At 35.6% G+C, this 14,021-nt stretch overlaps 1 protein-coding gene across 1 annotated transcript in view; it reads right to left on the reverse strand.

The window, feature by feature from the left end:
* Window positions 1–14,021, reverse strand: part of LOC122710940 — a 111,802-nt gene that overhangs the window by 55,408 nt on the left and 42,373 nt on the right. The window contains exons 2-5 of the mRNA XM_043929211.1: window positions 12,172–12,323; window positions 11,957–12,033; window positions 11,695–11,769; window positions 39–125 (exon numbers count right to left, since the gene is read on the reverse strand). Coding sequence (XP_043785146.1) covers window positions 39–125; window positions 11,695–11,769; window positions 11,957–12,033; window positions 12,172–12,323 — 391 coding nt within the window. The remainder of the gene's footprint in view (window positions 1–38; window positions 126–11,694; window positions 11,770–11,956; window positions 12,034–12,171; window positions 12,324–14,021) is intronic.

The following is a 14,021-nucleotide window of genomic DNA, read 5'->3' on the forward strand; positions in this document are numbered from 1 at the left end:
AAAGTGTGGTCGAAGAGGAGAAATAGGGAAATACTCACTTTTCTTGGCTTCGTCCCGTTGCTGGATCAACGAACTCTTTGGGCCACCGTTCTGATTGGCGTAGCTCTGATCGGGTTTTGCGTCATCTGAAAAATAAATTTCACGTCAAACCATCGAATTGCTAATTTAAAGTGGCAAAATCGAGAAAAGAATCTGATGCGAAAGAAAAAGAGTCGATTTCAACAGAGTTCTACCTTATCTAAGCAGTTACACTACTTTATCCAGCGAGTTGATATCGCGCTTTAATTTGAAATTACAAGTGATATTTGTTTCCTGTAATCGATCGATTTTTCCTTTTCTCTCCTCTTTTATTTAATCTCGGACAAACTTCAGAATTTTCAAATCACTTATTATACATTCTATTTCTTATTATCCATATACTTTATTCCTTTACCATGAATTTATTTATCATGTATTTATTAATTATACTTATTATTTATTAATTAAAAACAAATTAACGTTAAAAATATTGCTTCGAAAAATATATATATATATATAATCCCTATTCCTAAAAATTAAGACACGTATCCGAGATAATGAGTAACGATCGGACGGATTAACTCGTCCTTCCTTATCGACCTTAAGAAATTTTTCAAAAAAATGCACAAAACTCAAATAACGATTGGAACTCGTGCGGACCTGATTCATACGAAATCCATCGCGCTAGATCCGCGTGTCCGGTGACAGTCGGTTACGAATTCGGAACGAGATGGACCACAAATCAGCGGCATGGCCTGTAAGGTCCATGAATCGCGGGAATGGACTGAGCGCGAACAGATCCGCCACCCGTGAAACACGCCACTCGTGTCCCCACCCACGCGTGCCGATCCTCCTGTCCGCCCGTGTATCGCCAACGTGTATTGTTTGTATACATGCTTATACGAATATCAGGGTTTCTCAAATTATTTTTTTTTCCCTCTATTCACGTTTTGAGCCATCAAATAATAAAGTAGTAAGCAAAGTAACAAAAGTAAGTGATGGTGAGAAAAAAGTATCGTGGTAGAATGAAAATTTTTGTGAAACTAAATTCAAGAAAATAGAATCGAAACAAAGATCTGTTTGAAATATATATATTTTGATTGTGTTTGAATATTTTATATTTTTTCGCATTACGAATTCTTTGGAAAATTTATTATCGTTTTGTCGAGAGATATTCGCGAATCTCTCGAGTTGGAATGGTTTTTTACGTGTAAATTGGTAAATTCGTGTAAATTGTTGAAAAAGTATGATTATAATTCATCGACGAGGAGATTACAAATTTAGCCGTGAAAAACGGTGAAAATAAATTATTTAAGGGGAAACGTATCGTTAGCAAAAATAAATTTATCCATTGAAATAAATTCTGCAATGTCGCGCATTGGAATATATTGGACAGAAAATATCGCGATGCGAATGGATCGTTGGGATTGTGCTAGATAAAATGAAGTACGTACACCTCTTGTTTACAAAGTTCATAAACCTGCCATGAATATTTAATACCATCCACTGTGCCATAATTTGAAATTAAGCTGCCTAAAGTTTGTAATAAACGACATCTAAGCATGTAACCAAAAATAATCAAATCTAAATTCAAAGTTCCAATGATAAAACAATGATGAGAAAAAAAATTATAAAATAAATCGCAAGACTGATTTAAATTAATTTTCCCAATCGTTCGTAAAGAAGATCGATACTCGAATGGTACTCTATCGGTAAATCCCATTAAACGCGTCGCAAAATTATAGAATAATCTTTCGCATGGACGCTTTTAAAAAAATTACTAGAAAAACTAAAATTCTGAACAATTATTGTTCGTAATTCCAAAACATAGGAAAACCGATTCTCTATCCTATCGGTGAATAAAAATTTGAGAAACGCTGCGCGTATCAAGTGACAAAGTTCTCGTACGCGAATTCGAGGTACGCATGCGCGGCCAGACCCCTGAATGACGTTTTTCGGTGAAGCGTGTGCGCATATACGGATCATATGTGCATTAAAACACAACCGCGCCTCGTCTGTGGTGCGAAACACAGTTGCACAAACACGTTCCAACAATCTTTGTGGAAGGATCTGATACACGTCGTCGCACGAGGTGCGTGTATACCTCCTCTTCGCCCCTCCGCCTCTCACGTGGTTCATGAATAGCGCCACTTCCGAGTTGAACTTCCTTCCGTGTAAACAATGGCGGGAGAACCGACTGCTGTCCCGAGCACACCCATCCATTTTCCACACTTTTCATTACATCACGTGTATAGACACACGCCCGAATTCGATTGGAAATAGTTCGAACGATTAGAATCTAAATCGGTTGTTGCATTCTCTCTTTTTTAACCCTCTTCTTTGATTTGATAAATATTAACTTTGGAATGGCACGATAGGATTTTTCGTTATTTCGATTACACTTTCCTTTTTTTTTTTAAATCAATTTCTTTTTTTTTTTTGGAGGGAAGGAAATATTTTTAAATTGAGTCTCCCTATTTTTTGGATAAAATATAATGCATCGATTATAAAAATTATAACTTATGAAAATCTTATCTTCCCACAGCTTTTCCAAAGTTTCTATACTTTGAAAAAATCAAAGTGGCCAGAAGGAAGAGACGGAAGAGACTCGTATCTTGAAAAGAAGAACGTCGGGAAAATGAGACAAGAAAGAGAATAATTTTGACGTCTCGACGTTCGAACATCTTACGTCGTTTCGCTTCCCTTTGTTGCTCAAAGGTGAACGACTCTCTAATTAGGTTTTGCTCCTCTGAGATTTCAAAAGCGACTCTTCTCCAGATATAATGCAACGACTCCCCAGGGCTCAGACGCTAGTTCTCGCAAACATTATTGATTTACATCACGCGAAAGGGATGATAAAAGAGTGAAACAGTTTCTTATCCCGTCTCATAATTTATAAATATCTTCTCTTTTTGATCTAAAAAAAAAAAAAGAAAAAAAAATAGATTTTAAAAAAATCGATAATAAAATTCGTCAAAAAGCAAAAAATCTAAAAATCGTATAAAAATTAAACGAGTTTTCCAATCGAATAATAAAAAAAAAATTTGTCGAAGAAGAATTTAAAATAATTAATCGATTTTAAAAGTTTGCGTGAGTAGACATTATTTTTAAAATTATCTAATATTTTTAAATTTAGGAAATTTTTATTTTTTCTAAATTTAAATTTAGGAAAATTAGGAAATTATTCTCGTTAAAAATAAATTCTTCCTCTATCTATTATTTATTTTTTTCTCCTTCTCTCTCTCTCTCTCTCTCTCTCTCTCTTATCGCGCTGACTCAACTCAACAGAAATCTAAATCTCGTTTCTCTTCCCCGTCCTAACCTTGCACTATAAATTGCCATCAGCGAGACATTATTGCGCTTCTTAATTACGTAATTGGGCCGATGATGAGCTAACGTGAAATTATCGAAGAGTGAAGGACGAAACCGATAATTATAAAAAGTGGGAGCGGCTTTTTGCTGTTGTGCGAGCGGAAAGGAAACACGGTTAATTCGTTCTCGTTATAAAAACATCCGTGTAATAAAGATAAATATTATTAAAGGAAAAAAAAGAAAATGGCGAAAAAATCGAAACGATCTCGAGTCGAGTGCGAGGAGGAAAAAGAAAAAAAAGCTAAAAGAAGAAGAGGAAGAAGAAGGAAAAAATGGAAATTCGAAACGCGACAGAAGAAAATTGAATTTCGTACAGATCTCTCTCTCTCTCTCTCTCTCGTGATATTGGAAATTGTATCTGCAAGAGTATGGCTTTGCAAGCGTTCTTTTGACGTCCATCAATGTATCGAATGTCGAGGCGGATAGTTTTTCCTTTCTTCTTGTTTTATTCGAATAAAGAATTGGAAAAACGGGAGAAATTATTCGTGAAAAAAGGATAGATCGTGTTTTTCCGATTTCGAATATTCGAAAAACCTGAAGAGACTTTTTATATTTAATAATTATTAAATTAAAAATTACGCGTATAATTATTATGTATTATAAAATAAAAGAAATCTAGATTGTTGTTTCTATATATATATATATTCAAAATAATAAATGAAACTACGTTAGAGATTAAAAAATTATCGAAATATAGAAAATATATAATTCATATATTCGAATATTTTATACATTCCCTTTAATCATCACTGCTGAAATTGTTTACAAATTTTTACAAATATCATCCAATTCATTTTTTCAACATGTACATACTTTAATTACTTTTCGAATATCCTTCGAAAATTTTCTTCTCATTATTTCCATATTAGCAATAATTATCTTACAAATAATTTTATAATTTCAAAATTACTAAAATTCAACATGTACATACTTTCAGTTATTGATATCCGAAAAATTCGATTTTCCATATTTTCGAATTATATATTTTCTAATTATCTACGATAATTATGCGCATATTTTGATCGATCAAGATTTCGTTAATACGATCGAGTACGGTGGCGCGGCATATCGGTGATTACAGGAACAATCGGTTCCTCGCGGTGGCAAACGCGATATGGAATAAAATGGACGTTTAGGGTACGTGTTAACGGGAGTTCGATAGGTGCGGCTTGTTGTGTCGCGGCGTCATGGCCCAAGAGGGCCGAGCCCGCGCTCCCATCTTTTGTCCTCTACCTTCGAAACCGCTCAGGGATTCCTCGTACGATCTCGTTCCTCCCTCGATTACCACATTAATCGACCGTTATATAATTTCTACCGACACGCGTCACCGATTTTCCTTCCTTCGTTCCGTGCTTTAATTCGCCCTTTCCGCGTAAATAATCGCATTCAATGTAGTAATAAGAAGAGATCTGATCAATTAGAATCGAGTAGAATAAAAATTTTTAACGATAATTTCTTCCTTTGTTTGTTCGTGCTTTGTTATTTCTTGCTTAAATGGAGAGCATTCGAGTTCAATGCAAATTTTAATAGGGATTATGTAGCTTCTTTGGAGATTTTTTCTACACTAGGATAAAAATTTGAACGATAATTTCTTCCTTTGTTCCATTTGTTGATTTATTAATTCTTGCTGCTTTAAATTGGAAGCATTCGTGTTCAATAAGCTTTAATAGAAATCTTCGAAAAATGTGGAAAAATTTATAAGGAATAATTTGAATATGTGATATAAAAAATAATATTCGTCCTCTCGTTTGTTTCGTAAATTATTTGCAATAGGTGAAAATCTTGAAAAAATTAAAATTGAGATGTGATATGATGAATATATAAAGAAATGCAGCGAAAAATTTGATTTTTTTTTCCATAAATAACAGGACACAAATGATCAAAGTTTTTCCTTGGAATAATTTCGTCGCGTCGCAAATCGAGTTGAAACGTAATCAAGCGTAATAAAATGGTGTTTCGAACGAAAACCACATTGGAGCACGTTTGGTCGTTTAAACGAAACGAGCCGATACGATTCACATTCTCCAACAAATTGAACTTAAAAATATCGCACGCGTGCACTTTACGACCGATCCCATTTCAAACCTTTCACTAACAATTTCTCATCCAAACATTCTATTCCAATAAAAGAATAACATATATGCCCTATGGGCTGAAACTCATCGATTTAAGGATATCGAAACTTCCTTCCATCCCTCTAATTGAACCAGAATATCGAACTCCCTCCTTTTTTATCCATCTCCTTGATTAGGAATAAATTCGGCAGATCGAACGCAATTTTTCAATGAGTGCAATAATGATTTCACATCCAAGACATTGCCTAGTTCGGAAAATAATTTCGCTTTTTCACGCGAGTGTCGCTACTTGTCAAACGTTTATCCAGCCAACTTCGTTCTAAACCGTGTTGTTGTTATACGTTTTGATAGTTGGCTATATGTCACGGTTTACTTGTAAGAAAATGCTAGTTGCCGAACGTTTATCCAACTTCGTTCTAAACCGTATTGTTATTATACATTTCGAGAGTTGGCTATATTTCATGGCTTTATCTATAAGAAAAATTCATTCGATTCCGTGCGGTTGCGTTTTTCGCGTGTGGTACTAAATCCTAAGGCAAATCGAACATAATTTTTTAACGAGTGCAATAATGATTTCACGTGAAAAATATTGGATCGTTCGGAAAATAATTTCGTTTTTTCGCACGAGTGTCGCTACTTGTCGAACGTTTATCCAGTTCAATTTCTAAACCGTGTCGTTATTATATATTTCGAGAGTTGGCTATATTTCATGATTTATCCATAAGAAAAATTCGTTCGATTCCGCGCGGTTGCGTGATAACCAAGATGCAATAGATCCAATTTTCGGTGTATTTTATTTTTTTATTTTTATCGAAAGAATAAGAACCCTATTGAAGAAAGGAAAAGGCCAATGGTTTTGAAAATTTAATTCCGACAATTTTGATATTAGAGACGCACTACGTTCCGGAAGACCGGTTAAAGTTGACGAAAACGAAATAAAGGCATCGATCGAAGCGAACCGACGAACAACACGACTCGAGAAATTGCTACGAGATTAAATTTGTCGAATTCGATTGAGTGTTTCGTTGTCATGAAAAAAAAAAAACGAAATTACTTTCCGAACAACCCAATATAAATTATTCGATTTCAAAGAATATCGATTTGTCATTTTTTCGTATATAAAAATTTCAATAATAAAGCAAAGAGATCATACGATTAAAAATCGTAAAACGATTAATTGTAATTCTCTTATTTTTAAACTTTATATCAAAATGAAACGAAATGACCGCTTTAACGCTTGGATTAATATATTTGCGCTGGTAGCCCATTAACGCGGGACGAATTTATTATAATTATTAACTTTCGCGATAAAGAACGCGTATAAACGTGTTTCGCAATACTGGAAACACGTTAATTCCTGTGCATTACTCCTAAACGAATAATTTATACTTGGAACTTTGTCCATTTACCTAATGGAGATATATATTGTTTGCTGAAATCTTCTCGTTTTTTTTTTTTTTTTTTTTTTTAATCTTTACTCTAATTGAAATTTTACGCTCCATTTTACCAAGCATTTGCACGAGGCAAAACGTGTTAATTAACGCAGTTCAATAACCTAATAACCTCCTAAAAACGCGGCAAACTCGAACGAGTCTCTCCAGCTCTCCTCCGGGTCAAGAACCATTAGACTACCAGATCGCTGATAGGCAGGTTTTTTAATCAATTCCTCCCTTATTATATTAATAAAATACTCGTTTTATTAAAGAATAACCCGAATAATTAAAAAGAAAAAATTATATCGATCGTTCGTGATGGATCAATTTCCCGAAAGAAAATCTCAAATCTTCCAAAATAAAACACAACGCAGGCCAGTCGTCGATTAAAAATTTCTCGAATTCACGAAAACGAATATAAACATCAATTTACGCGATTCAAAATTGTTCCATTACTCGAGATCGATCATTAATTATATTCGAGTAGAGCGAAACCATTACCATTCTCTACAGCGACGTCAAAGCGTGGATCGAACTTCGTCTCATCACCATCCTTTCCATCGATCCCCATCTCGACCACCTCCTCAAGCATCCCTCTGCCATGCTCCTCCTGCTCGTCTTTGAAACGCACGCTTTTCCCCTCGCTGAACAGGACACCTTCCCCCGCCCTCCTCCCCTTCAAAATAGGCGCGCCAACCAACAGATCGATCCTCAACCCTCCCCCAAACCCCCCCAAACCGGATCCCCCCCCGTTGCCGCGCGTATCCACCCGTCCCCGGTTACCCAAAATGGCGGCCGATCGGGAAAAATCGAGCGCAGGAATGGCGATAGTGTTCATCCTCTTCAAATCCAACGTGTTCAACTTCTTCTCCTCCAAGCTTCCTCGCCTCCTTTCGCCCCAGGTTTCGTCGTTCCTGAACCGAGCCGGGGGCTCGATCAGAAATTTCAACGCCTGCTGGTACTCCCCCTCCTCCCCCTCGGTTAACCCTCGAACCCTCGACCACCTCCACTCCGTCTTTCCTCCTCTCGAATTCGAATCCTTCGTTTCTCTGCTTCCTCTATTTTTTCTTCTTCTTCTTCTTCTTCCTACGCTCGTCGCTGGTGATTCCTCGTGTATCTTCCTCGACGCGTTACGACGGATCTCCCCGAGTCTCGATCGAGGCGTACGGTCGCCGTTCAAGGAGGAGCGGAGGGAACGGAGCACGGCGAGGAATCGAGATCCTCGAGGAGGGGCGAGGGGCGAGGTTTTTCTGCTCGGCTCGTTGGGGGATGAGGTGAGAAGAGGGGCTGGAGTCGCGTCCTCCTCCGCGGTGGAGAGACATCGGGAACAGGTGTCGAGGAATCTCATGTTCGTTGGGGAGAAGAGAGGAAATTTGTTTGTTTGTGATATCGAAAAGAGGGTTTTTTTAATGCCTTTTCTATAACAGGTACGCGATCGAAGGAATTAAGAATAATTAAGAAATTTTAAAATCATTCTTGTTATTTGTTTTACTATTGTAAATAAAAAAAATCTTTTCGCACAAACACAAACACTTTTTAGAACTATTGATTATAAATCTTTGCGCTCCAAGCTTTTTTCCAAGCTTCCAATACGATTTCTCCCACACCTGTTTGAATTTCTTAGCTAACTCGAAATGATTTCATACATATAAAATCTTTACGTAAAGAAGAAAAATTTGTTAAATATTAAAGTCTATGTTTGTTGTTTCGTGTGATGTTTTAATAGTAAAGTAATTGCCAAGATGCATCCTCGGTTTGTCAGGGCAAGTATCGCGATAAAATATCTATTTGATATCTTTCACCTTTCTTATTTCATTAAAAGCTCTCATCGTTTTATTATTCTTATTTTTCATCTTCTTATACCGCATCTCTATTTTCATCGCTATTTCTCTTCTCCCTATCGTCAATTTCTTAACGAATAGAAACAATTTCTTCTTTCAATAACGAAAAATCAAACTCATCTTCGCTCCAACTAATCTCATTTTACCGTATTCCTCCCAAAACTCGAAAACTTTGAAAATAATATCTCTAAACCACTAAACCGTCAAACTAAAATTTAATTCTGCGATCCTACGCTTTATAAAATTATATATATATAAAGAGATTAGGAATCTATTCGTGAAGCGATATTTAAAAAAAGTTAAACACGTAAATAAATATCGTCGCCGCTCGAAATCGTCATCAAACAGTGTAATAAAAGTCGCACCATTCGAGCGCGGACGGTTAAATTACTGCAATATATCGTTTTTTACTTTTTACTACCCTTTTTTCCATTCGAATATTATCCTCCAACGTTATCGCGATGCAATTATCTTCTCCTTTTCTCAAATTCTCTTCGTCACGGGTCGTTGGTCGCGGCGTTGCTTACGGAGGAGGGGGGAAGGGGGAGAGGGATCGACACCTGTTTCGCGCGAGCCATTAGGACTGGAGGGCGTTGTGAGCGAAGGAGGCATATCCGTTTTCGATCGATCGTACAACTCGTTACGCCCCGAATTACGTAATTCGAGTGCGTAACTGCAAACGTATTCACCGATATATATATATAATATAACGCAAAATTTGGAGACTTTTCTGGTTCGTCTTCTCTCGTTCAACAACTTTCATCGATCTTTCTTCATCGATCGAAACTATATCTGCTTTGCAGCGCCCAGAATGAAAATCCAAAGATCCTGCTTTTCAATCGATGACAATTGTTTGGATAACGCTTCTTTTTCTCAGCAAGTAATTTTCCAGCGTGTATTGGGTTATTCTCTCAAAAATTCTTTCCTTTACTATTTCTCAACCTCTGATGAATTTATTAATTCAATGATATATATATATATATTTAGATAATCCAAGATTCTTTGCGTTTACTTTTAAAATACTTTCACGCCAAATTTTACGTATAGATTTTTAGAATTATTATATAAACAGCTTTTTTTTTTAAAATCGTTAACTCGTCCATTACGAATGAAACAACACAACTCCTCTTCTCCTTTTCTCTCGTGCAAAGACGAAAGCTTGCTTTCTCGAGTATACAAACGATATACAGTTTCCGACGAATTCTGTCACTGGTCGGGTTCGAAAACCGTTTGACCGGCGCGAAGAGCGTTGGAGGACTGGGCGAAGGAGAGATGGATCGGTTGGAAAAGGAAGAGGAAGAGGGTCGTCTTGCAGGGCGAAGGAGAGAGGGTGCGGCACCTCGCCGTGCACGGACGAGCGCCTCCATCCATCCTTGTGGTCGCAGGTGCACGACACGTCCAGCTGCGTCGCGATGCTACGACCTGGGTATTTCGAGCTGCATCCGCAAGTTACGCGCGTCACGAGGTTCGTCTGAAACTTTCTGGACGGAATTCGATTGCTTTGGACGAAGAAATTCGAGTGCGAAGTCACTTAATGATTCGTATATTGTACGAATTATCGGATCTCGATGATTTTTTTTTTTCAGTCGGGGTAAGTAGCGATTTTGTGCATATGCGACGAGTATGTTTTACTTAAAATGATTTTTATACACTTCGTAGTAAAGGAATGAGGATTTGAGGAATATTGTTCGCGTATCGATGTACTGCGTTCGTCGTATATTTTTAACGTTACATTCGATATTTTAAAAAAAACTGTAATTTTGATTTCCTTTCATTTATATTTAAGTATTTATTGATTTCTTTTTGTTCTATTTTGTATCATATGTTTTATTTTTCTATATATTTTTGATATTATACTATCCATTTTTAAAAGAACTAATTTTGTTTTGCTCTTTTCATTTGTATTTAAATATTTATTGATTTCTTTTTCTATCTATTTTATATCAAGTTATATCATATGTTTTATTTTTCTATATATTTGTATATTTATATATTTTTCACATATCATATATATTTCAAATAATAACTTGTGATAAAAAGCAACATAACCTCAAAAAAAATAATTTTATCCTATTTCGTGGCGACCGAGACTCGCCTCTCGAGCGCAAAGGGTTGTGAGATAATCGAGAATTAGACGTATTCGATGTTGTGAGCGCCGCTTCAAGTCCGTCTGGTTATCGTCGCGTGACGATAACGTCTCGATTCGAGAGGCAGGAGAACAATTTCGTGTTCCGCCCGCGACGGTTTGTCGACGCGTTAATTTAAGGCCCCCATTGTCTCGAATTCGAACGATCGGTCAATTTGCGACGGTTGCTCGTCACGCCCTCTTTCCACGCACCGGCGATCATCGTTCGAGATCGTAAGTTGACTCTATTGGCCATCCTCGATCGACCAAATTATCTAATTGATCCACCACGACTCTCTCAGTCGGTAAACGATTTTCATTTTCTGTTCCTCTATTTACAGAATACGCGTGAAAAATTATCCTTTTTAGATAATAGGTTATGAAACGATATGATTAAAATAAAAAATATACATAGCGAGCGATAATAAAGATATTATATACACAACCTTTGTAAATTATTCCTACTTTTTTTCTGAATATTAATGCTTTGGAATTATTACGAAAATTTGTTCGGTTTTAAAATGATCGAGTTTCTTTTATCTATAACTTTCGTCCTTACCTATGAATAAATTGGTAATTCTAAGTGTTGAAGTATATAAATGGTGTAATTTTGTACCTGCTCGACGATATATATGTATATATATAGACGATGGGATAAAATACACATCGCGTGTCGCTCGATAAAGTACGATTTTATTTCAATGTGAACAATGTATGTAGATCGCTGGAAATGGCGAAAAGTTACGTTTCTATTAATTTCAATGAGAATGATAATATGTTCGATTGTGAAAACAAGCGAGAAAATTGTAAGATAAAAAATTTACACTCACTTGCTTCGTTCTTCTTCGAATCTGTGGATGGGACCCGTATGTTCGATGTGGTCGTTCTCGTCGTCGTCGTCGTCTCTGCGCAAAAAGGAGTTAAGAAAAAAATATTAAATTAAATATCGGACGCTAGAAAAAATTTTTCCAATTTTCTCCTCCCGTTATTATCGATATTAAAGTGCGTTGTATTGAAAGAAAAAGAAATACACAGATCGTACAATAATTATTATCGCTATATGTACGTCCGTTAAAAAGAACTAGAACTTACTAGTGAGAATTTCAGTGGTGGTGTTTTCCTGCAAACTGCTTCTATAAATTCGTCTCTTCGGGGAACCAATATTTTCCCTGAAAATCAGAGCATAGAAAGAAAACTTTCTTCGAAAATTCGGTTGTAATATATATAAATAATAATAACTAGAGAGGAAGAATATAGGGAATTTGGGAAATGTCACGTGATGTGAGAAATCACCAGGGGATACTTACTGATTCAAACCGAGTTTCAAGTGTTCACCGGCGTTTCGTAAGAGTGCATGCGCCTCGCTGTTCGTTAAATCCCTGGTAGTTCTTCCATTTATGCTGCTAATTAAATCACCCTCTCTCACCCCCTGTTGAGCCGCTTTACTGCCTGGATTAACCTGCAACGAAAATTTCAGATTTGTACCTCAATTAAAACGAAATTTCCGAGCAGTCTGTTCACGAATCCTCGAATTTCAATCCTCTCCTTTCGTTTAAATCGCGATTATCATTCCTTTTTCATATCCAATTTGCAAATACTACGATTTTTTTATTACATGCAGTAATTTATAAACTGGAAGAACAAGAAAAATTGTTTAAATATTCTTAGATTACAGGGCAAATCTAGTAGAAGAAAAAAAAAATATATATATATATATATATACATATAATTTCACTTCGTAAGTTCGAAAATGTAGAAGAGAGAGATGGCTCGTCTCGAAATTTACTCATTAAACTCTGGCTTGCCGCTAGAAAAGTCTCACCGTGTAAGTGCACTTTCGTTGCCCCGACGCTCGAAACTTCAACATGTTGTGAAACTTTCCTCCGAAGAGTCTGTCGATATGTCAATAGAAGCAACGACAACGACGACGAGTAGTAATTCGTAACTTTGTTCCCTGATTTTTTTTTTTTCAAAAAAGGCGAGCAAAGTTTCAGCTTTAATTAAAAAAGAAGTTGTTTTCTGCAAAAAGTTGCAAATCCTCCACTCTGCGATCTTTTAAAATTGGTGTTTAAAAGATCTTCGTTTCGCAACAGATATATATTTATATTTCCAATTGTGATTTGAGAATATATTAAATATCGTTAATATGTTAATATGTTATTATCGTATAATGGATTAATAAAAATTGTTAATAAAAAAATATTCGAAATTGAAAATTATATAGCTTGGACTAATCGAGAAAATTATTTTCATCGTTAGCAAAACTAACTTACCGACTAAAACAAGATGATGCATAAACAGCGCTATCTTCGAAGAAAAGCTGAACTACGATAAAGAAACCTTAGATTTTACCGATCTGGAAGTACTAGATGTACACTCACTATTTCTAGGGAAAATGTTATGATACAATCTAAAATAATCGATTTTTTGTTTATAATTTATTTGTTAAATTTTAATGTGAACTCGAGGAATAGAATATCTAGGATATTATTATTATTATTATTTTATAGAGTAGAATTAAATTTTCAAAATTTTCCTAATTCATCAGGAAAGATTCTATATACATATACATAGATTATATCACACATCTACGCTTCAAAGGAATGCACTCAAAGGAATTAATTTGTTGTCGCTTGAAGACATCGTTAATTAAAATTGTTACGTAAATCGTAGACAGACTTCTTGCGTAGTCCATTAAATTTACACCAGACTAGATACACCAGCTAATGTAATTTAAATTTATATTTGTATAATTTTTTATTATCGAAATTTAATTGAAATATAATAAAAATAATAATTTTTATTTGTCGAAAAAATTTCTCTAAAATTCGAAACATCACGATCTCTTTTTCTGTATCGAGAAAAAAATGAGCAAAATATGGAAGCTCTAAATTTCGAAAGCAAGCTACGAATTTTTATTATCTGGAGCGTAACTGTTCAAATTATCCACCCATATCCAGCTATTGTCTACCGAGGTGTTATCCTTTTTCCGCCGTTGTAATGCAAATTTCTCTGTTTATTCCACGGAATCTGCCTCGTTAATGCGCACACTCTACTAAATAAGAGAAATTTAACGCTTGTAAAAAGAAAAAAAAAAGTCGAACACTTTCATGCTTCCAACCTAGAACATAAATTATATTATACACGACCCATATTT

The sequence above is a fragment of the Apis laboriosa genome, unplaced genomic scaffold, assembly GCF_014066325.1.
Source record: "Apis laboriosa isolate Shangri-la unplaced genomic scaffold, ASM1406632v1 scaffold10_cov145, whole genome shotgun sequence".
NCBI lineage: Eukaryota > Metazoa > Arthropoda > Insecta > Hymenoptera > Apidae > Apis > Apis laboriosa.